The sequence below is a fragment of the Falco biarmicus genome, chromosome 7, assembly GCF_023638135.1.
Source record: "Falco biarmicus isolate bFalBia1 chromosome 7, bFalBia1.pri, whole genome shotgun sequence".
Classification (NCBI taxonomy): Eukaryota; Metazoa; Chordata; class Aves; order Falconiformes; family Falconidae; genus Falco; species Falco biarmicus.
Genome location: NC_079294.1, coordinates 35,964,984 through 35,987,226, shown reverse-complemented (window position 1 = coordinate 35,987,226; position 22,243 = coordinate 35,964,984). Strand labels below are relative to the sequence as shown.

The following is a 22,243-nucleotide window of genomic DNA, read 5'->3' as shown; positions in this document are numbered from 1 at the left end:
GGCTGAGGACCTAGAAGTCTAGGGGCCTGATGGCAGAAATCAGAGCCAGAACTCAGGACCTTGGCAAGGCCATCAGTTCTTTAATTCCGAGGCAAATAAAAATACATGTGTCACAAGAGTGCCAAAAGAATGAGGTGACATTTGTTAATTGAAGTATATATTCTAAAAGTATTACAGTGTTACTCATTAAAAGAGGAACTCAGACCAGAATTCAGAGTCAAAACCCATGCACACTACTGTGTGGTTCATATAAGCCAATCTCATGCTTAGACTGGTACAAATGAAAGCAACATTTACATCTGTGTTTTCATAAGATTAAAAAAAAAAAAAAAAAGTTCAAAACCTACACCCATCCTACCATCCAGCCTTTGCAGTGACTTCAGTGATAAATCCTTCTAAAATACTTTCACCCAAGGAAAACTTCAGCCCTCCTCTACCTCTGTCAAGTCTAAATGACTTCACTGTCCTGGAGCATCTGAAATGATAAAATACTGCCAGAGTAACCTTTCAGTAACACTGTTTCAAAGATAAATTTGTACTTTACTTTTTTTTCTAAATCAGTTCAGTTACACTTTTCAGCATGAACAAAGGAGTGTAACTCACAGCTCTTTTTTATTTCCCTCATGTCAAAATGTTATCTTACAAGTAGAAACTGATTCTGCAGAGCGCACTTGAAAAAAAATGACCATTTGGATAGAATGAAAGAATTGTTGGAGCCTTGCTCCAGCTGGACCTTTCGAGCCGCATGACAGTTTTGTGCCAAGGCAAAACAAGTTTGCCGTATGTGTGATGCATGCTGCTTTGTTCAAGTACTAAACTTAAATATCCCAGGAATCACACGATATTCTCACGGAACTTTGAGAAGAATGCAGTCATGTCAAATGAGAATGCAACCCTAAGGCCCTCTGTTCCAGTTTCAGTTCTAATTTCAGAATAGGAGCTTTATCCTGAAGTCTTTATGCATACACACACACACAGAATGAATCAAACTGCAAGTCTATTTTCTTCCCACTTGCCTTTTTTGTGAACAAGGGTCTCAGGCTTTGAATAAATATTATGAAGCTTTTCAGTCTAATAGTCTTAAAATGCCCATCTCTGTCACTGGAAGGAATTCAGAACGAGGATCTCAGGTCCATCACACTCCAGGCACAGAGACCTACATATTCCTGCAGAATAACAGATCACCATGGCCAGCTGCATCCTGTAATCATCTGCAACTATCAGATCACAGCAAATACAAGGCACCGTGAGTTCACTGAAACTGAAAGACAAAACAACTCAAATTACTTTTTTATTTGCTCCAGGATGGGAAGTTTTACACAACCTTAACCAGGGCCAGTTAAGGCACAGTAACTTGTTATCTGTGAGAGAATATATTTCAGCCAGAAGCTCTAAGACTTTGGGAGGGTTGATCTCTGACCTGCAGGAGGTGTACTGCTGCTTTTAAAAGGCTTGACATTTATCTGGATTGGTTGTTTCCAATAAACCTGGCATATGCTCCCCTCACGCTTGTTGTTCTAGCCATCGCACTAATAACCAGAAATTCATGTCAACCCAATAAAACTCATGTTAAAAGGACATGAAGTTTGTATGAGCAGCCCTCAGAACAGTACTGTTATGCTTCAACACGACTGTCAGATTATTATTTTTAAATAACAAGTAGAAGAGACAATCTCTTCTCATCCTTGGAAACCAAACTAGTTTTTTTGCTGAGACTTAAAACAACATTAGCCTGAGCCAGATACTGAGCATGGAAAACTTAATGCGGCTGATTTGCATCAAGCGTTGCTATCACAGCCCCAGCACATGCTCACAGAAAGAGGATCGTCAGACAAGTTGCAGTACAAGCAGGCTCACTTGCAGTATAATTGCAACCCAGGTAATAGAAATAATAGTGAATAAACCTTGCTGGGTGATTGGACAGAAGTACTGTGGTGTGTTGTTAGTGGGTTTTTCTTTGTTTGTTTTTTGGGTGGTGGTGGTTGGCGGTGTGTGCACTTATACCGAGTATACGTCCTTTATGGCTTCAGAGCTCGAAATCCAGTTTCCACTTATCCAGTGGCTGAAATTATCCTTCCCCAAAGATGAAGACAGATATGCACACAGGAATCACTACCAAAGCTTTCAGAAATACCTGTGCAAGGAGCAGCTATCACCACTCTTATTTGCAGTTTCTATATACCATATGGCAAGTGCACCATCTAGTCACAGCATTGCTCACTGCCACAGCCATGGCCTGCTAAAACACCTTGCAAACATGCAAGCACACACTGTCCATGTTCAAACTACTCCCTCTTTTCTTTCTTTTTTTTTTTTTTTTTTTTTTTTTGACAAAATTTGGAGATTTGGAGGCAGCAGGAGACACATACTATACACAATCAGTTGGGTTCACTGGAGCTTTATGGCAAATGTGGTTCTTCAGGAGAAACATGAATATTGGTTGGGCAGAGCTTTGTGGGCAGCCTTAGCTGGAACTTTTTCAATGGCAACTCACTTGTTTGCAAACTCAGCACTGACCACAAGAGTGTTTATTACATGAATACATCTGAAGAGCATATGTGTTTATTACATGAATACATCTGAAGACCTATTTAGGCTGCTAGTTTAAAGCTCCAGCATTTGTACCACAGGCTTTAATAACATTTTGTCTCCTCTATATCAAGTTCTTCCAAAGACTGGAGGGGAAAATGAACTGCAAGGAAACCTTTTAAGCTATAATTGTTTTCTTGACGAATTCCATCATGGTCCTATCCAATGGAAGAAAACTATTTTTGCCTAGCTATAGGCGTCAACAGGCTACAGACAGCCCACCAACAAACACCTCAAGCATTTAGGTTAGTCTTTGCTGAACAAATACAAGCGACCATCAATCCCATTTCAGCCCACACTTCCTACCTCTCTTTAAACTATGAGATGAACAGTAGACATTCATCCATACAGGATGGCCAATTCCCCATTACCCTGTAGTGGTCACACATACTCTGCTGCCAGTAAGCAGTTGGGTAGAGTATCACAAATCTAAACAGCACATCTCAGGGAAGACAGAAGGGGGGAAAAAAAAAAAAAAAAAAGAAGAAAAAAAGTGCCTAAATTCCCTGCTTCTTCATCCAGCTATGCCACCTACTTAGATTTCCTCCTCTGCCTCAAGCTAGTTGTGCCTACTAGACTGACAAGGACTTTGAGGTTCATTGTTTCCAGGTTAACTGGGTGGCCTTCATTCCTCTTCTGTCTTGGGGGTCTGTGGAGACCTTCCCACCACACTGTTTTACTTCACATCCTCAAAGAAAATGCTTGGACTCACCATTCCATTGTCTCTTTAAACTAGGCTATTTCTCCTTTTTCTTCTCCTTTTTTGTGTGCCTCTGCAAAGTAGGACACACGAAGCCCCTTGCTAACATTGTTAATGGTTATGGCTGCGTTGATATGGGCCTGATCTTCCATTCCGAAGTGCTCCACCACCATTCTTTTTGCTTTTATTCATGTTTAATATGCATTGGCATGTAGTTAGTTCCAAACATAGATGGATTTGAGACACTAATATGTATAGCGTAAAACAAGCCCCTTTGTCCCTCGGGTCATATTTCTGCAAATGGTGTCAGTGGACATGATGACCCTGCATCTACCTACTTAGGAACTGGAGGTAGCTACTGGAAAGCCATCTGCATGTCACACATGTTATTTTGTAATGTGACAACAGACCTAACCATCTCTAACCTTTCTTATTGGCTTCTCTGGAAAAGAAAGGCTTGAGGCTGGGGGACAGCCTGAATTTTTCACACCCTTTTTCACTGATCAGCACTTTTTTGGGGGTGAAGATCATGACGGTAGGATAGAAAAATGAAAATCTCCACCCAAGATCAATGCAGAATCTGGGTAGTAATGAGCGAAATATCAGAAGGACTGATATTCAAAAGAAAGACAACAACCCTAGGTAACAGCAGAAGTCTCACTGACAGTACCAGACAATTCCAGCTTTCTGGAGGGGAGAGCAGGATTGGGCCCGCACGCAGCTGTGGAGGACAAACCTGGTAAAGCTGCAGCCTTCTTCCCCTTAGCTTCCTCAGCCTCACACGTGCTCTGTGAAGCACAGAGATCTCCCCTAATGAGCTCATTTGTTAAGCAGTATAACAGCCCTGCAGTTGTCTACAGAAAAACTCCCTGACAGGGCTTCACATCAAACTTGGTCCCTTTTTGGTGCTCTCCCACCACTAAGCCCACATGCAATTTCTTACGCTTTCATCTCTGGCTTCCAGGCAATCTTTGTTCTCCCTCAGTAAGGAGGCATCACAACTCTTTCTCGGGCTCAAAACTAAAGGGACTGCTCCAACACTCCTGGAAAACAGGCTGCCTCTCGTATCTCTCAGCAATCCAGGCTCTCAGCCGTCAGATCAGTCTGATCTCAGTCCTCCAAGTCCCATTATTTAGGAAGAAAACCAGGCCCAGGTGAGAATTAAGGCTTGAACTCCTTAAGAGCTTACACTTGCCCCATGATAAGATGCAGGACTCTTGAAATACTTCCAGAAATTTAAACACTGGAAGGTAGAATGGAATCACTCCTATGAACTCTACACTTATTTAGCCTGTCAAAATATTAAATACCCCTTGCTGGAAATGTAGATGCACAACTCCCACCAAGATGTAAGATGCTTGCCACTGCTGTGGAAAACTGAGTGAGGTTTTGGCCTTGAATTTGGTACAAAAAAGATTTTTTGAAAATAAAACATATATTTTCCCCCTTGCAATTTGAACAGGTTTGAAAGTCAGTAAGACAGAGGCAGGCAAAGAAAAATTTCACCACGTGAGAGTGAATATGAGATTACTGATAAAGTTGCTGTGCACGCCCTTTTGAGTTGAAAAAAATACACAAGCAAAATGGGAGAGACTGGAGTATACTAGTGTACCAAAACCTTTTCATTTACCTAAATCTGTATAAAATATTTTCTTAATTTTCCTTTCATTGTTTGGCATTTCCTCTCCCTGACTGTTCATTTAAGCTATCTTCATTCCTGTAGTTTTGTTTATAAAGTGCATACTGTCTGTGTTTGGTCTGTCAAAAACTATGTACAAGATAGAAGAATGGATAAATTTTGCATGCCACAGGTAGCACACTAAAATCCAACAGTACTTATGAATATGTAGATGTGCATATGTTTGTGTATGATGGCAGAAGATCCAAACCAGGTATTCTTATTGCAGCAAACTTTCCAGAAGTATCGTTAACACCATGAGCCTGTAGATAAGAGCTTTCTACTCTCCAGTTTAATTCCAAAGGAGACCAGTAATTCTGTTGGGGAAACACTACTAACTTTCTCTACCAATGCAGATGTGGTTTTGGTTTTGCTGCACTTCACCAGGTCATGAGCAGTAGTTACCTACAGGTGAAGAGCCACGGGCACCTTCTCATTCTCCCTTTTTGCCCAGTCACTGGGGATGGTTTACAAATTTCCTGATGCAAAATGCAAAGGAAACTAGAGTTTCAAGAGATTCAAACGGTTGTGTGTTCAAATGCTGCCATCAAGTGGATATACATAGTAGAAGGCTGCAATTAATAGCAAGGATATAATTTCGAAAGAGGAAAGTGGTTATATAGAGAAAAAATAAAACAGTATTTTGTTCCAAATTTCATGTGGCAAATATTATGAGAACATTCTTGGTCCTACAAAACTTATAGTTAAGCCTGGCTTAGTCCCTCTTCTTTGTATTACACCAACTTACTTCATATTTTAGCATCTTTAAAGTTGCTCAGAGTTGCCTTTGAGAGACCATGAACATAAGAACATTTTGCTCTGTGCTGCAAAATTTGTCTGGATTGCTAAAGATAAGGACTAGACTCTGCATTGTGTTCCCATGAACTTGTCTGAGACCCTGATTTAGATATGAGCTTCAGCAAAGGTCCTCCATCTCAAGGACCTATAGGAGAGTGAGACAGAAGAAAAACTTTCTCTTTGAGCTTTAGAGCTAATGACCAAAATTGATTAATTCAATGGTTTTCTTCAAATCCAAGAACAACAGTTCAGTTTTTATTTGAGACTGAAATACTCTCCTTTATATAAAAGTCTTGTACCCCCTTCTTGCAAAGTTTTAGGAGAACCATATCCTCATTTCCTTCAAGAAATTCAGGAAGAAAATTCAAAATATTACTTGATGTTATAAGAGAAAATTCTAATATACAGTACATTTTCTGGGTTGATCTCATTTAATGGCCACATAGGTGTAGCAAAGCTGGCCCATCTTTGTGGGCCTCAAATGCTGGCTCCAACATTGTTTGAGCAGCCACAAGTCTTCTCTCAAGACTCTCCTTTCACCTAAGCCAGGCGGAACTGGGTATTTTCCTAGGCTGCGTGACACCCAGGAATGTAAAATTTGTCCATGGCTCATTCACAAGAAACACATGGTAAATGAAATGTGTTTTGGAAAATAACAGTGCATGCATAGAATGTGTGCAATAGTTTAGTTTGCTCTGAATGCATATGCACATAGTTCTGCCAGGAAAGTCCTGGAGTAAATAAAAGAAAAAAAAAACCAAACCACAAGTGTGTCCTATGTCTGTATACAGCAAATTGTTTTGCCCTGAAGGCTGTAATGGTAAATAAATTTTGCCAAGGCACAGGCGAATTTGAGAACTTGAAGAGGGAAAGACATCGTTATGAAAAGTATTGTACTCAGGCAGTGCAATGTGGACCACTGTCTTCAGTGGCGATTTGTATGTATTCCTCCAGCCAGGTTCTTGACACTGCTTCATCCTCAAAAGCTGAAGGTCTGTTTTAAGTAGGAATATCATGGTTCATCTGCACCAAAATATTTCTTTGAAAACAGAACTCGGGTTTTCAACCCAGAAGAGCAGATTAACTGGGCTGTTGTGGAAATGTCATCAGCAGATGGCTTAGCACTTACAAATAGAATGCTTATTAATCAAAAGCAATACATGCATTATTGGTTTATGGGTAAGTATCAAGAATGGCAGTAAAAAGAAAAGCCATGCACATATTCTCTATTCAGACATCCTTGTCCAGAATTTGGTGATTACTACTTTATATGTTCTACTTTTACAGCAGCCAGACCTCTCCTCCACTACAGCCATTAAAAAAAAACCAAAACAAAAAACCAAAAAAACAACAACAACAAATGAAGAAAAAAAATAATCTAGAAAAACATCCACACCCTGTCTCTATAAACTTGATCTTTGTGAAACATCTATGGATCTTTATTTGTTAACATAGCAGGAACAGATGCTAATATGGCTGAAAGAGATATGGTTAAAATAAAAATACCTTTTAATATATTCTCCTATGGCTTGGGGACAAGAGGGAGCTATTGTCCTTAACAAACTGTCCCACTGTCCCAACCCATCCCTCAACCTAGTTGTCCTTATTTATTTACCAGGCAGTAAGGCAGAGGTGGGGTTTGAGGCTCAGAGACATCATTGCTTGACTAAGGGAGATCATTCAGAAATCAAAAAGGTGAGAAGTGGCAACACAGGTTGGTACCTCTGACAGTGGGTTATCATAAACATGTTCCCTGTCCATTAATAAAAAATATGTAGAATAAACATAAAATTTAAGTGGTATCAATGCTCTTTGTCTCCTCTTTGCCTTTATGTCAGCGTTTCTACACAATGTTTGTTTAAAACTTCTTGCTTTGGAGACATGTTACAGGATATTGATTCAAATATTGTAGTTTTCTTAAACTTAAATCTTTCTTATCATCCCAATTTTCTGTCACTTATGTGGTGATGAGGCTTTGGAGCTATTCACTAACAGCACAGGTATGAGAAACTCCCATATTTATGTTTAATTTTTTCTGGAACAGAGAAGCTAAAGACAGCTATTATTTTTTTCCAGCCTTTCATGTTTAAGAAAACACTTTTTCCCTTTGGAGAGTATAACGGGACAACAGCAGCCTTCAATACTGTTCACTGACACCACCAATGACAGGAAGGATACTGGGAGCTGAAATCTGTGTTTTTTTCCATGCTGAGCTAATGATCTTCTCTTCAAAGAGGCTCTCCTGTCTACATATAAAGAAATATACTATGATGGAGAAGATACCAACCAGGTCACCACAGCAAAAAAATCATGCGGCAGTTTATAGAAATGAATTATAATTACCTGGATTTTGTAATTTATATTTATAATTTATACACAAGCTTTCTTACTCAAAACCTTGCTCTGGCTCTGAGGGACCCTCTGCCCAAAGAGAGAGGGAAGGTACACAGCTGAGTCTGGAATTTAACCACCAATTCCTAGTGGGTACCTGCTGTTGCCACTGGGTTTGAATCAAAGCTACAAGCTATTCAGTGGTTCTGATTATTTCCAATTTGAGCCTAACATACATCGAATCACAGACTAGATCACATTAAAACGTAAAATACTGAATTACTTGTTTTAAATCTGTTGTTTTAAAAGAAATGTGTAAACTCCTGTGGCTCATATTTCATGGCTTCAAATTTATCACTGCTTACCTTCATCTGGATTTCGAAGTTAGTCTTCTTCACTAAGACTGGTTGAAAAGTTGCTGGGTTAGATGAATATTTGTCTTCTCAACAAAAGCTTTGAGAGGGAGCATCTGCTTCCTTTAAAATTTTCATCCCATCATCTGGAAGTCAACACTTTCCACAGTAGTATCTCCACACCATTTTTTCTATTAGCTCTAACCATTGCACTACATTGTAGTGCTATGATATGTGCAAATATTATCAGCAATACAGCAAACTTGCTATTATAACAATTGAGACGTCAACAGAGATACCCTAGGGTGATGACCCATATATGCTTTAAGGCTTTTTTTTCCTCCTCTTAAATTTAAGCAGCTGTTAATGGATTTGGGGATAGCATAGTTACCAGACAGCTTAGAAGGAGCTGCTAAATGTTCCCATCTGGGGTGGCTGAGGAAGTAAATTGTTACTTAAGGGCAGCTGAGGACATCTTTAGGCACTGTGGTTCAAAGTGATTTGGTTTTGTTGGATTTTTTTTTGTTTGTTTGTTTGTTTGTTTTTTAAAGGAGTAGCCATGGGCAGGCTGCCCAGTAAGGAAACAATGCTGAGGGACCCAAGAGGGTCGTGCCCCAGGGTGGGACATACCCTCCCCAGCAGCACAGTCACACAGGAGCTAACACATTGCCAGGGCTGGTGCTGGTAACGGGGCCCATCAACAGTCCCAGGCACAGCAAGTGATGAACCAGGTCCAGAGTCCATCTGTGGGCTCCAGTCAGGAGCAAAAGGAGAAAGGGCTGGAGTACAGGTCCAAAGGGTCCATCACCCAACAGATAGGCTACCTGCAGGACAGGGCTGAGCTTCATCCAGCAGGCAGCAGTGAAGACCAGTGCTCCTACAGCATAGCTCATAGCAGGACCAGTAGCCCTGGGCTGCCCTTGAAATGGGCAGGGGGTGGGTGATGGTGCCAGGTGAGGCTCCTCAGGGACGTTAACACCTATAATTGCCTTCAGGCTCCTAACATTTTGTGGCTTTCCTGAGCCTTTGCCTGTCTGCCAGTGCTGCTTTTGATTCCTGAAAATCTTGCCCTCTCCTTGAAATATGACAGGAAAAAAGCAGAAATGAAGAATTAAAAGCAGCTGTCCTCTTTCAGGTGACATGTTGTCTTTTCATTTCTCCCTATGACACGGGAGTGAAGGATACTTCTCTCAGCAGAGTTCTTTGAGGAATAGTTATAGAAAAGTCAGAATTGGATCCTTTACATCTCTATTAGGTCTCTAAACAGAAAGTATGTCTGAAGACATTGAACACCTTTCTAACATTTTAAAATAGATAAATGACATGATTTATGGAGACAGTATTGCAAGCAACAGAGACCTTTAACCTGAAATTAATATAACAAAGACCTATAAGTTTCTATAGAAGGAGTAATCTCTTTTATAAGCATGTAAAAATAGCAAAACTGACTGTATAGGTGAGACATCAGTGTGAATTTGCTCCTGTTGATAACAATATCTGAAGCCTTTATCACACACAGCAGAAGAATTAAGGGACACTTGTGGACTTTGCTGTAGCACAACATTTACAAATGAATAAATAAACCAGTATAGCCCTTAACTGCTGTTTATTTTAAAAAAGCGTTAGTGAGTAATTTACAGGTACCGTATTTGCCAAATAAACCGTGCACAAGACAAGAAAGCTGCAATATAGTTCCAGTAGTAAATTACTTTTTATTTTACAAAAAATAGCTGCCTTGAAAAGAAATAGTTAACATTCCCTGCTCTTTAATCTTTTTTTTTTTCCTTTTGTTTTGGGAAATGAAAAAAATCCTTAGCAATATAGATACCTTGTATGTCTTCATTATCACTCAGCACAAGCTACTGGAAATGTGCCCACAAATATTGACGCTAATCACAGGCAATAAATTCAATCTATTTTACATATTGCTATGAAAAGTTGCAAGTTGCTGCTCGGCTTTCAAGGGCCTAGATGGCAGTGTAGTTCTTAGTGTAATTAGTCAATTTGATCTTCTCTGGGAAGATAATATTAACTGAGAGATTTTCCCCATTGTTAGATTTCAGAAAAAAGTTCTTTTTCTTGCGTAGGAGATGACTATATTTGGCATTAGCAAGCCACATCTCACATTTTGAAAAAAACACAATCCCAGTTGTACCCAAGACAACACAACATGTAAGCAAGCCCAGTATAACAAAACATATCACCTGACTTCTGCTCAGCAAGGGATCTGCATTTTGGATTGTTTCTTTCACTGTTATTTTCAGGATTTCTTGTTGATGTACTGATCTGTGCTGAGCTTTTGAGGGTGGGTTGTAATTCTGCCTGTGCTTTGCCTCCATACTCACTCCAGAAAGACTTGTGTTTTTGCTGGGATGTTCACAGGTCATACCAACGAATTCTGGCTTACAGGTGCATTTGAATCCTTCCTGGGGATGTTCACTGCATGTCCCTCCATTCTCACATGGGCCGCTTGCACAGAATATGACACGGCTGCTGCAGAGCTTTCCTGTATAGCCATGGGGGCAAAAACAGCTGAAACCCACACCAGTATCTGTACATGTTCCTCCATTTTCACACGGGTTGGATTCACAGTCATCTCTATCTAATTCGCAAAAGTTGCCGGCAAAACCAGAAGGGCACAGACAGGAAGCATGGGGTGCAAAACCATTGTCATCAATGCATGTTCCTCCATTCTGGCAGGGAGAGCTAGAATAGATAAGAAACACATAGACAGAAATGAATTAAGTCCAATGAAAGAAGCTATTAGGAAACACTTTATATAATAAAAGAAGCTGGTTTTCTTTAGAACAGCCAATTCCAAATGCAAATCCACTGAAGTCAATGAAGTTGGATCAAGAATGAGTTTGTTCAACAGCTTCACAATACAGATTGTATCTTCTGCTGACCCTTCGGGCAGGATTAGTACACCAGTATTTAAATTCAATGTGAAGAGCTGTGAAGGGATTTTAAACTATTTCAAATATTTATTAAAATTAAGCTTTGCAGTGTTTTCATATGCTTAGAGCTATTTAGCTGAGCAACCGTTCAGACAAGACTGAACAAAGACACTAGCGGTATTGCTTCTTTTTCCACCTGATTACTCACAAGATAATTTATGTGTTGTATTGGCAAAGCAAAACACTGCCATAGCAGCTAGATGTAAAGCTGATTGTTTTTATTCTACTTCTTCAGTGTTCCACAACACAAAAAATTTAGAAGCAAACAGATACTTTCCTGCAAGTTTCTGTTCAGCCAAAATTGTTGATGAATATAATAAAAAATATAAACGGGATAATTTCAGCCTTGGCAAAGACAGCTGCGATGTGAGTATGGCACCATACGAAACCAAGCACTTCTGCAGACCCTTTAAGAAATTAGTAATTAATAGGCTGGTGCTATGTTTTAAGTGATGTAAATTCACTGGGACACCTCTTTTTACCTTTCTAATGTAACTGTGCCTTACGGAGTGTAAGGTCAAAAGATCGGGCCACCCACTGACAGAAGGGCATTAACCTGCACATTCATGGGAACTGTGCAATGTGGACTTGGCCCTTTAGCTGGCCCTGTTGGCAGAAAAGGGACCCTAGGTCACAGGGTCACAGATAAAATCCACTTTCATGGCAGTTCTTCATATTTGAACAAAGCTTTTAAAACTTACTTTCTAAAAATGAGTGACACTTGGCAAAGCTTCCAACAAGCCTCTCTGACAACAACACTTTTCCTAATGCTTATAAATCTCTGAAGACATACCACATAGTCCCAGTGCACAGTTGAAAAGGCCAAGTAAGTGTTACATCTCCAGGGGAAAGTTCCAGGGGTAACGGACATCAGAGTTTCATGAATGCTGACATTTCACGTATGCAGTGGTCAGTAGCATTTGGCCATTTCCGTGGTGGGACACAGAGATTTAAAAGATCTGAGTGAGATGACTGTGAAAGAGTCATAAGCTTCTGACTACAAATGGTCCCTGACCACCGGTTAGGATAAGGCTGAGTTTCTCAAATGCCAAGCCATTGTTCTGGGAGTAGTTATGGTAGACACTGCTGCACATCTGGCTTTACTGGGGACTGAAACACTTGGTGGCCACTCTCACTCAGGAGAGCCTGAATATCATGGTAGAGGAATCATCTGCCTGTTTTTTGCTGCTTTCACATAAATTGCTCTGTTTTCCTATATTGCCCTTCACTATACATGCTGGCTGGAAAAAAAAAAAAAAAAAAACAAAAACTAGTGAAAGAACAAATTGGAAGTCTGGAAGCAGTGTCAGGAAAGCTAAAGGTGTGGTTGTCCCTGGACTTCGACATAGCAGTTTTTGGTGACAACTTGAAGTGATCATGCCAACAAGGAATTTTATCACAATCACTAGCCACCGTGTCAGCTTTAAGCAAAATATGGAGGTTGTCGTTCTACAGTCCTCGAGTAAATGAGTGGTTATGGCATTCTTGGACAGTCTAGTACCCTCTATTAGCCTTATAGGTCCCATGGAAAATCTGACAAGCTGTTTCAGGTATGGCAATGTGTAGAAGTTTGAACCCTCATGGCTGGGTTGAATTACAGTTCTTTCCAGGAAAATACGAAGAAATTGCTGGAGACTTAAAGTGTAAAGATTTTTCTGAACCTTCCAGAAATGTAAATAATTTCAATAAAAAATAAGGGGAAATATGCAGAATTTTGAAAATTTCATTTCTAACTGAGTTGCATTTGCCTCATTATAATATGTTTAAATAATTTATGCATATCAATCTCCTTGAATAGATTCTTTTTTAGTTACTTTGCATTTTTGGCATTCATCATATGTTCAGCAAGGTATGGTACACGAAGGGCTGGTTGTGGAAACACGGATGTACCACTTTGCTTTCCAAACACTCTGCTTTCATTTTAGAAAGTACCACTCGCTGCTGCTTCAGAGCAGAACTTCAAAACATCACACAGATATCACTAACGTAGATACAACTGCCTGATTTTGTAAACAGGCTAGAACAAACACTTTGATTTGTGAGTTGTTTTGGTTCTGTAAATATTAAACCAAGGAGCCAGTGGCAATGCTTAGTGGTATCAACATTGTTAACATCACCACTGAGGTGAACTGAGAGGAGGTGAGATGTGAGTGAGATGACATCATACAATGAAGTCTTTTTCCAGGATGTGAGGTGCACTCTCTGGTAGACTGTGAAGTATTAGCAGACATGGAGTGCTTATGCTGAGAAAAGTTGTTATTTTGAACTAAAAGCATGAGCCTACTGCTCATTTTTTCTGAAAAAGACACAGCTTCCTAGAGGAAAAGAGTTGCTGTTCTAAGTATGTTGCTTCATTAAGAAAAATTGTTCATGCTTTCCAGGCTAGCTCATAAGCATTTGGTTCAAACACAGAGTACCATCACAAAAATGTAGTTCCAGCAATTTAAAACCATGAAGTTTTAATGAAGTTCATGGAACTAATCTGTTATTTCACTGATGCTGTACCTCACCTGTTCTTTGGGTTAGTTAATATATGTCTGCATTAAATTACTGAAATATTTGCTCTACAGATGAAAGTACAGAAAGCAAGCTATTCACACTCCCCATGTTAGGCAAGTAGTTTGGATGTGATTCAAGGGACTTGCAGGGAACTTAAACTCCTTCATTTTCAGTGAAGAGGAATAGACAAATCAGAACAGTTATCTTAGAGGCTGAAAGCAAACCCAGACAGGACTGTGTGACTATCCCCCAGTTAAAAGCAATGGCAAAAAAAATCCACTAACGTGAAATTGTAAGAATGCAATTCTTGCCAGAGACAGTGAGAGTTGTTAATGCTCCTTAAACAAGAGCGTACAAGTCTTCAGGAAGATTTAGTCATAAGGTAGATCTGAATAGTCATAATTATCTATCGCCCAGCAAAAAGAGAACCAGAGGGTACCAGTATGGATCTAGAGAGAGAGAAGGCAACCTCCAAAAAGAAAAATGTGATTTTAAGGTGATAAGTTCTACCAAGCTTGTATCCACCAGAAAGGTGTTCTGTATGCTTATGGGATCAGATCCTTGATGAGCTAGAAGGCAGCAGATACTTCTAGATTTCACAAAAACACCAGTGCACATTTTCTTTAACTGTGAAAGGCCATCCTTTTTTCATGCAGATCTACCAGTGATACTGGTGAAAATTTTTCTGTCTGGGGCCACTGCCTCTTGCACTTTCACTGGGCACCTCTAAGAAAAGTCTGGCTCTGCCTTTTTCACTTCTTTCTGTCAGGTATTTATACATATGGATAAGTTCCCCCAGAGCTTGCACTTCTCCAGGCTACACAACCTAGCTCTCAGCCTCTCCTTATAGGAGAGATGTTCCCATCCCTTAATCATCGTCACGACTCTGCTGGACTCACTCCAGCACTGGGGAGCCCAAAACTGGACCCAGCACTCCAGATGTGTCTCACCAGGGCTGAGCAGAGGGGGAGGATCGCATCCTTCAACCTACTGGCAACGCTGTTCCTGATGTCCCACATAGAAAACGGAGAACAATGGCCTCCCACACACTGTTCTGGTAGAAGGGAGATTATCTCCTTCAGTAGACTCCGGACATACCATTATATGTCAGTTAAGAAAAATGACAAGCTGGTGGACTAGATGTTTTTGTGCAGACAGCTTGTGCGTTGGCTACTGTTCTTATTCCTCTATGTGGTTTGTATATGCAGTTATCTCTCACTAGAGAACACAGGACGGGAGGTTACTTTAAGTTTGTTTACAAAAATCATGGGAAGGCATAAATGTATCACAACGAAATGTGCAAATTAGCACTTTTAATATCAAATTTTGCACACAAACTCAAGCTGATAATCTGTAAAGCTCTACAATACAAACAGATCAGATTTGTAAAGTCTGATAAAAATACCAACAACTAGGAGAAGCTTTATATATTTTAGCACAGAGATACTTTAGCTTAGCAAACAATTCTGAATAATAGTCAGTAGGAACGTGGACTTAAAATTCATGTCAGAAATCAATATTTACCCATTAATAATGCAGGGTCCTTTTTTGAGATGGCAGTTTTTTCCTGTAAATCCCTGGGCACACAGACAAATATATCCTCCATCGCCAGTCTCTATGCACGTTGAGTTATTGGTGCAGGGCTTTGCAGAACATGGGTGAATATCTGTTTAAAAAAATATATAAAAATCAATGCTTAATTAATCTAATGAGAGTCAACAAGCAGTATATAATACTTCAAATAAAAAAATACAGCTTTAATGGTCCTTCATCCTGCATTTTAGAAATTGTTATTTAGTCTTCCCTCTGTTAAAATGGAGTTTTAATGGACTGTTCAGCTATTGCAAGCACTTTCAGCTTGTTTTTCTCTTCTTAGCTCTCACTTGTAAAATATGTTTGAATTGTTCCAGTCTGTAAATAAGTAATATTATCAATAAAATATGAGTATGGGACAAAGAACTCCTACATAGTCTAGTCGTCCTTTTACAACCTTGACTTCTCCGTGAGCAGAATTCTGATAATGCAATCAGGAACTGGGAATTCTCCCCGCTCCCTGCCCAGGGCCTATCATTATGTGCTATGAACAAACACTTCATAATAACAGAGATCAGCAAGTTACAAAAAAATCTCTTAAAATTTCATCTTTTGGCTGGGCTGCCTCCAACCCTTACAGAACTGTACCAGAAGAGAGAGCTGTATGATGTCTGGACCCAAAGTCACACTTCTCATTTTCTTCACAATTTCCTGGCTGAGCCACTTCCCACTCAAATGATTATTTAATTTTTTAAATAATTAAAAATGAATAAACAAACAAGTGCACATTTTAGCCAGCTAATGGAGCAGCTGCAGAGAAGTGCTGACTGGAGGTTATCTGATGCCTTGCACACACATGTGCCCACGTACACTTTCTAAGAAGATGAAAAGGGATTTAAGGGCATTTATGTTTTACTTCCCACAACATAACATGAAATTTAGATGATATCATGAGGTACTGCAAAATTTTAACCACAGCAAAACATTTCAACAGCCTTAGCTTTCAAATACGATCTTCCCTGGATAAGAAGCTCTGTCTTTTTATGCATTAGCCTGTTTACATCGCAAAACAACCCCTTTGCATGCACTTTGAGTGTAAGCTCCAATTTGCACAGGGACCAAAATAACCTTGAATGGTTTTTGGAACAGTGTTGTTTGCCACCTATTTTCACAGGCTTTGAAGGCAATTAATAAAGCACAAATTCTGATGCAGGAACAAGGAAACTCTGAAATATATATATGGATAGGTATGTATATATGCACACATACATTACTGTCAGTAATTTATGTCGGGGATATAATTTTAAAACACAACTTAAAAGCTTGCTGGAACATGTCCTTTTAGAACATAATACATAAATAGCCTCAAATATCTATTTTCTCTAGTTTTCTCTAGTTTACCACTCAAAAGGCCAACAACCAAGTGATTTACCCACTTCAAGGGATAAATGATTTTGAGAATTAAAAAAAAATATATAGAACATTTACACAAGTAGTATGAATGGCTGCAATCACACTACCAATAAATTCATTAATATTTGCATAAAACTACCTTGCCATGTTGCAGTAGATGAAGCAATCACTGAGTGTTTTTACAAGGCAGGAACAGCCAGTAGTTTATGTCACAGCAGAATTTCTAAACCCTGTCTCATGCATGCCTGGCATGGGCATTTTGAGGCTCCACCTGTACTCTGATGACAACTTACCAACATGTCCTTGGCAAAGGAGTCAAGTGACATGTAGCACAGCATACTCTGAGCTCACGCTACTTGTTGGCTTTTTAGCCAAATTGGGGCTATGATTCATGTGGGAGATCAGGGGCCCATTAACACAACTGTGCAGGCACAGCCAGAGATGACACGATGGCAGAGATGACTGATCTCAAATTTAGCAACATTGATCATATACTCTGACTGGGTTGTCATTTTTTTCCTGGAAATAAATTGACTGAGTTGGTTTTCCTTTGTTATGTTCAGTGTTTGATGTGATTCCTGTACTGTGAAGTGTATGTTGGCTGCAGAGGGAGACTGTGCTGTGCAGCCGGGTTCCAGGTGTCCATACACCAAATCTCAAGGCTGTGTTTCTGCAGGCTTGTAGAATGTAGAGAAGATGCCACGGTATTCAGTTAGGCAGGTTGGTGCACTCCATTGCAAAGAGGTTAACCAGCAGCATTAACACTAACATCAATTCAGAGATATCTTTCTTTTAAGTCTGTCCATGTGGCTGCAATAATAGTCGTAAATGATACCACTGATCCTGCCCTACATGTTACAGTGGATCAAGCCCAACCTATAATCTGCATGCTTCTAAATTACTGGGAATGTCATTTTTGACCTGAACTGAGAACCAGGCTGCCCACAGTAAAAACAACAGCTACGCAGAGGCATTAGCAAACCACTTGATGATCTAAAACTACTCCAGAAAGGAACTTCCATGATCCCAGCCAAGGAGACCGTACACTAACTTTTCTAGAAAACAGAAAGAGATACACTACCAGCCCAAATCATCTTGTTTTCCTCCCATGCTTAGCAAGCAGATAAGCTGCTGAGACTTTGTCTATATTTTACAAATATTTCAGCTGTTTGCAGCAGTTTGCAGAACTTCAGACATTCCCACAGTTTTTCATTCCAGGTTTTGTCATTCTTATGAGTTGTGTAGCTGGCAACATTAAAACAGTGTCTATACCAGAAATTCCCTGGCAAACATTAAACTTTCTATAGCAGCAAAAAGGAAGAATTTCAAGAGAATACCAAAACTGCATTACTCCTGATCCTTTGTCAACTTCTGCAGTAACAATGCACATGTAGCTTTCTAACATGCCTTATTTCATTACACACCTGAAGCTAAAAATTGTCTCCAGTAGCTAAACAAATAGCACTTAATATCATATGCATGTGGAAAATATAACAATTGTGGCCTGCTCTCATCGTACACAAAAGTTCAGTATTAGAAGAGAGAGGCAAGGAGTCTGGTACTTCATAGTAAGAAACTGACGCATCTGTATTTCAATATTTTAAAAAGTTATGTGTATATGCCAGTGATCCCCCAAAGGGTAGGAGGCTTCAAAAGCCTTCTTTTTTTGAAATTTGTTCAAGTTTCATTTAGGGTACCTGTTAATGAGTTATAGCAGCCTATAATGACTTTATAGAGCCAGGAAACTGACACCAATTTTTTGGCACAGGATGCTGAGATCAATGGCTGACCTATTAACCCATTTGTGGTTTCACTGCTTTATTGGGTCAGGATAACAATTTGTAGCAACAAAGGATACCTCTTTTGTATTATAGAACTTTCTTAATGAGTATATATTAAAATAAATACTTTTCTGTAAAGATATGGGTACCATTTCCAAAGCATTGTTTTGCATCCTGGGAGCCAGTTGCAAGAGGGAAACATTGCAAGGCTCAGAACTGCAAAGATATATTAGTAATCAGAAATTCAGCTAGGCGCTTACAGCTTTTATAAGTATGCCCAGCTTGAAAACCTTAATATTAATGTACAGGAATCTTTAGATATGAAGATGGTACCATTAAAAATTTGGTTCTTTGGAGTCATCAACAAGCAATAGAACTGAGCCTCCTCAGGTGGCCGTGGGGGGTTGTTCTGTCTAGTTTTAGAAACCTACGATTGTAGATCACAGACAGAGGGACCCGTTCCTCCTCACCAATTGTAATGAGAATCTAGGTGTCTGTCTCAGGTACAAACACATTTGTGAGAGGTGCCCAGAACACCACCTCTAAGAGCTTACAGTCACATCTGCACCATTGCTACCGCAGCTCCTGCAAACATACCAGGACCAGCTTTAAACTAAGAAGCCGGTCTATGCTTATGTGTTCAGTTCATGGGTATGGGCTGCAAAACCTGATGAGAAGCTATACGAGTACCTGAGTACCTTGCACCAAGGACCATGTCACTGCAAGGATGTGAACTACCTGAAATCTTCTGAGTCTTTTAGTCATCTTGAAAATTTTATCTGGTTCAAACTGTGTCATCATTAATTACAGCTCTAGGTATGCACTGGCAGAACACAGGCATGCTCTATAAATTATAAGCTGTATAACAACAAAAGCCTGAAAGACATGCAAAGAGCATGAGGCCCTGCACACCTGTCCTCTTCCAGATGCAGCTACATGAGCTGAACAGGTGCATGCTCCTGGATGCTCGTAGGGTTTCAGCCCCCTCAGATCTCTGGCTGAACATTTGCCTGTGTCAGCCAAAATAAACCAGCTCAGCAAAGGCCAGTTCTTCAGCTTGCTTACGCTAGGCTGGCTCATTCTGACTGGCAAAGGGTGACTGAGTGCACGCGAGAGCTGTGCTTACCCCTCAGAGCCCAGCGGGAAGTGGCAGCCTGTCCAGGCAGACCTTCTCAGTCATACTAATGCTACTCCACCGAATCATCACCGGGTTAAGTAAAGGAAGACAAAAGCACAGTGTTTTCCTTTCAAGAAGTATTAGGAAAGTAGTGTGTGTATATATATATATATATATATATAAAATGTGCTAGATAAATATTTCAATTTTTTATATATATATTAGACAACACGTATTTTTATAGAAAGGGCTTATATGACGAGGGAGCAGTTACTTGTTGGCCTTGTCCACCATAATCAATGTTTAAAATAGAATGATGAGCTTACGCTTTGCTCAAACATATGCCCACTTACAAAAGACACTGCGCGCTTCTGTCTAAATCATTATAAAAGTTCCGGGTTTATGTGCTGCTGCCCAGAATCCCCTTATTACCTGGCACTAACATTCAATCTTTTAAAATGAGTTTTCCAGAAGGCCTTTTGCATGTTTCCAGCACCAGATGGGGCTGTTTCACCTCACTTGCTCAAGGACAGGGAAGGATGTGCAAACCTGTGTCACAGAGGCTGCCAACCCAGCCCTCCTCACAGATGCACTGCCAGGGCTTGGCACAGCTGCCGTGCAGACACCCCGGGAAAGGAACACACTGGTTACAAAGAGCACCCTGCCAACCGGGTTGACACCTGAAAGAGATAAAAGACAAGATAGAGGCATAGTTTATTTTTAATAAACATAAGTACAAGGATGTTCCCCTTTTTGAGGTGCGATAAAGTTTTGGAATATAAAATTGGACTGTGCAGCACATTTGAACAAAAAGATACCATTGCTGCTTCTGGGATACCAGCAGCGGTTTATGTGAAGAAAACTTTCATTCAGTGAGAAAAAAAAAAAAATCCTAATCAATGTAAAGACTTTTCTTATTGGAAGAAGTAGACTAAAAAGGCACCTAGATGTCTATATTCTATGATTCCAGTTACTGCATCCTAATAGAGTGCTGTTTCATTACAGTTCCATTTTTTCAGAGGGCAAATCATTTCAGCGTCTGTCTGTTTTACCAGGACTATGAATTATTAAAGCCACCTATTCCTGTGCTAATAGCCCTGTCTGACATCTTCTTACCTGCATTCACTGGGAAATTCACAAAATCCGTTCTCTGGGTGGCAGCCAGTTTTACAGTTCACGCCTGGAAGAAGAGATTTATAATATCAAACCAGAAAAATCAGACTCGGGAAAAAAAATAAATCACAACACGTCCAATACACATTACTGATGTTTTAAAAGAACCCACACTGCATAATGCTCTGATCTTTTTTTCTTCAAACACGTGTTTTTGCAGCATAAAATTTTAACTAGAACTTAATCAGGAGCATGTTACAGAGCATTGCTGTAGGATAAGTAAAATGACATAAAGACTTAATTGCAAATGAATCCAAAGTCACTTCAGCATACTCAAAGTGCGTGTAATATTCCTATACACTACTTTAAAAGGGACATTTCAGAACAGATGCCTGTATGTCATTTCACAACGTGCCACTCCAAATGCACCGTTTCAGAACGACTTGAAACACAAAGGTACCTTGAGTGTTTAGTTACCTTTAGAAAATCCATTTAAAACAACTTACAGTAAAAGCGTTGAATTCATTTCGACCCTACGTCGGATAAAAAAAAAAAACACCAAAATACCGCGATTATCATTAAACCATGCACGAATAACGTAAGTCAAAGAGGTCTCGGTCGCATTTTTTGTTTGTTTCAAGTATCTGCATCAAGCAGCGCTCCCCTGCAGCGTCACCACCAGCCACCAGCATCCCGCGCACGGGCTCGGGTGCCCAGGGGGAGCCCCCGCAGCCCCCCGGCACCCCCGGCCGGGGCAGGCTGCTGCCCCGGGTCCCCGCCGCCGCTTCCCGGCAAACTCCGAAAACTTTCCCAACTGGCCTCCCCTCGCCGCTCCGCTGCCCAACGCCGGGGTGCCCGGCCCCCCGCCGCCCCCCCGGCCGGCGTTACCTGGGGCTGCGGGCAGGACGAGGGGCAGCAGGCAGCAGCCGACGAGCCCGGCGGCGCGCAGCCCCATGGCCGGGGCGACCCCGCGGGGAGGCGGGCGGAGAGCGAGAGGCTTCCGAGCCGGGTGGCGGCGGCCGGGAAGGCGGCACCCCTCGCCCGCAGCGCCGCCGAGGCTCCGGCGCGACGGGGCGGGCGGGAGGAGGGACGGGCGGAGGGGAGGGCCGCCCGCCTCCGCCTGCGGGCGAGGGGACCTGCCCACGGGGCCACCGCGCCGCTGCCGGCCCGCTCCCCTGTCGGCGGCCGAGCGCAGCCGCGCACCCTGCGCGCCCCGGCCCCGAGCAGCCGCGCACCCTGCGCGCCCCGGCCCGCGCCGTCAGGCAGGCTGGGAGGGCGCGGGCGAACGGGGCCCGGCGGTGGTGTGCCTGGTGCGTTAAGCGCGCCTCTGATCTTAAAACTTACTCCGGCTGCCCAAGAAGAGCTTATCTGGGGCTTGTCT

The 22,243-nt window shown here is 41.1% G+C and overlaps 1 protein-coding gene across 1 annotated transcript; it reads right to left on the bottom strand.

Annotated features, from left to right (window-relative positions):
- Nucleotides 1–10,184: 10,184 nt before the first annotated feature.
- DLK1 (delta like non-canonical Notch ligand 1) lies at nt 10,185–21,935 on the bottom strand. The gene is made up of 5 exons (XM_056347245.1): nt 21,751–21,935; nt 20,866–20,929; nt 20,299–20,429; nt 15,430–15,571; nt 10,185–11,155 (listed from the first exon to the last, which is right to left on the bottom strand). Exons 1-5 carry the CDS (start codon nt 21,815–21,817, stop codon nt 10,417–10,419), a joined length of 1,143 nt encoding a protein of 380 aa, XP_056203220.1. The 5' UTR covers nt 21,818–21,935; the 3' UTR covers nt 10,185–10,416.
- Nucleotides 21,936–22,243: the final 308 nt, after the last annotated feature.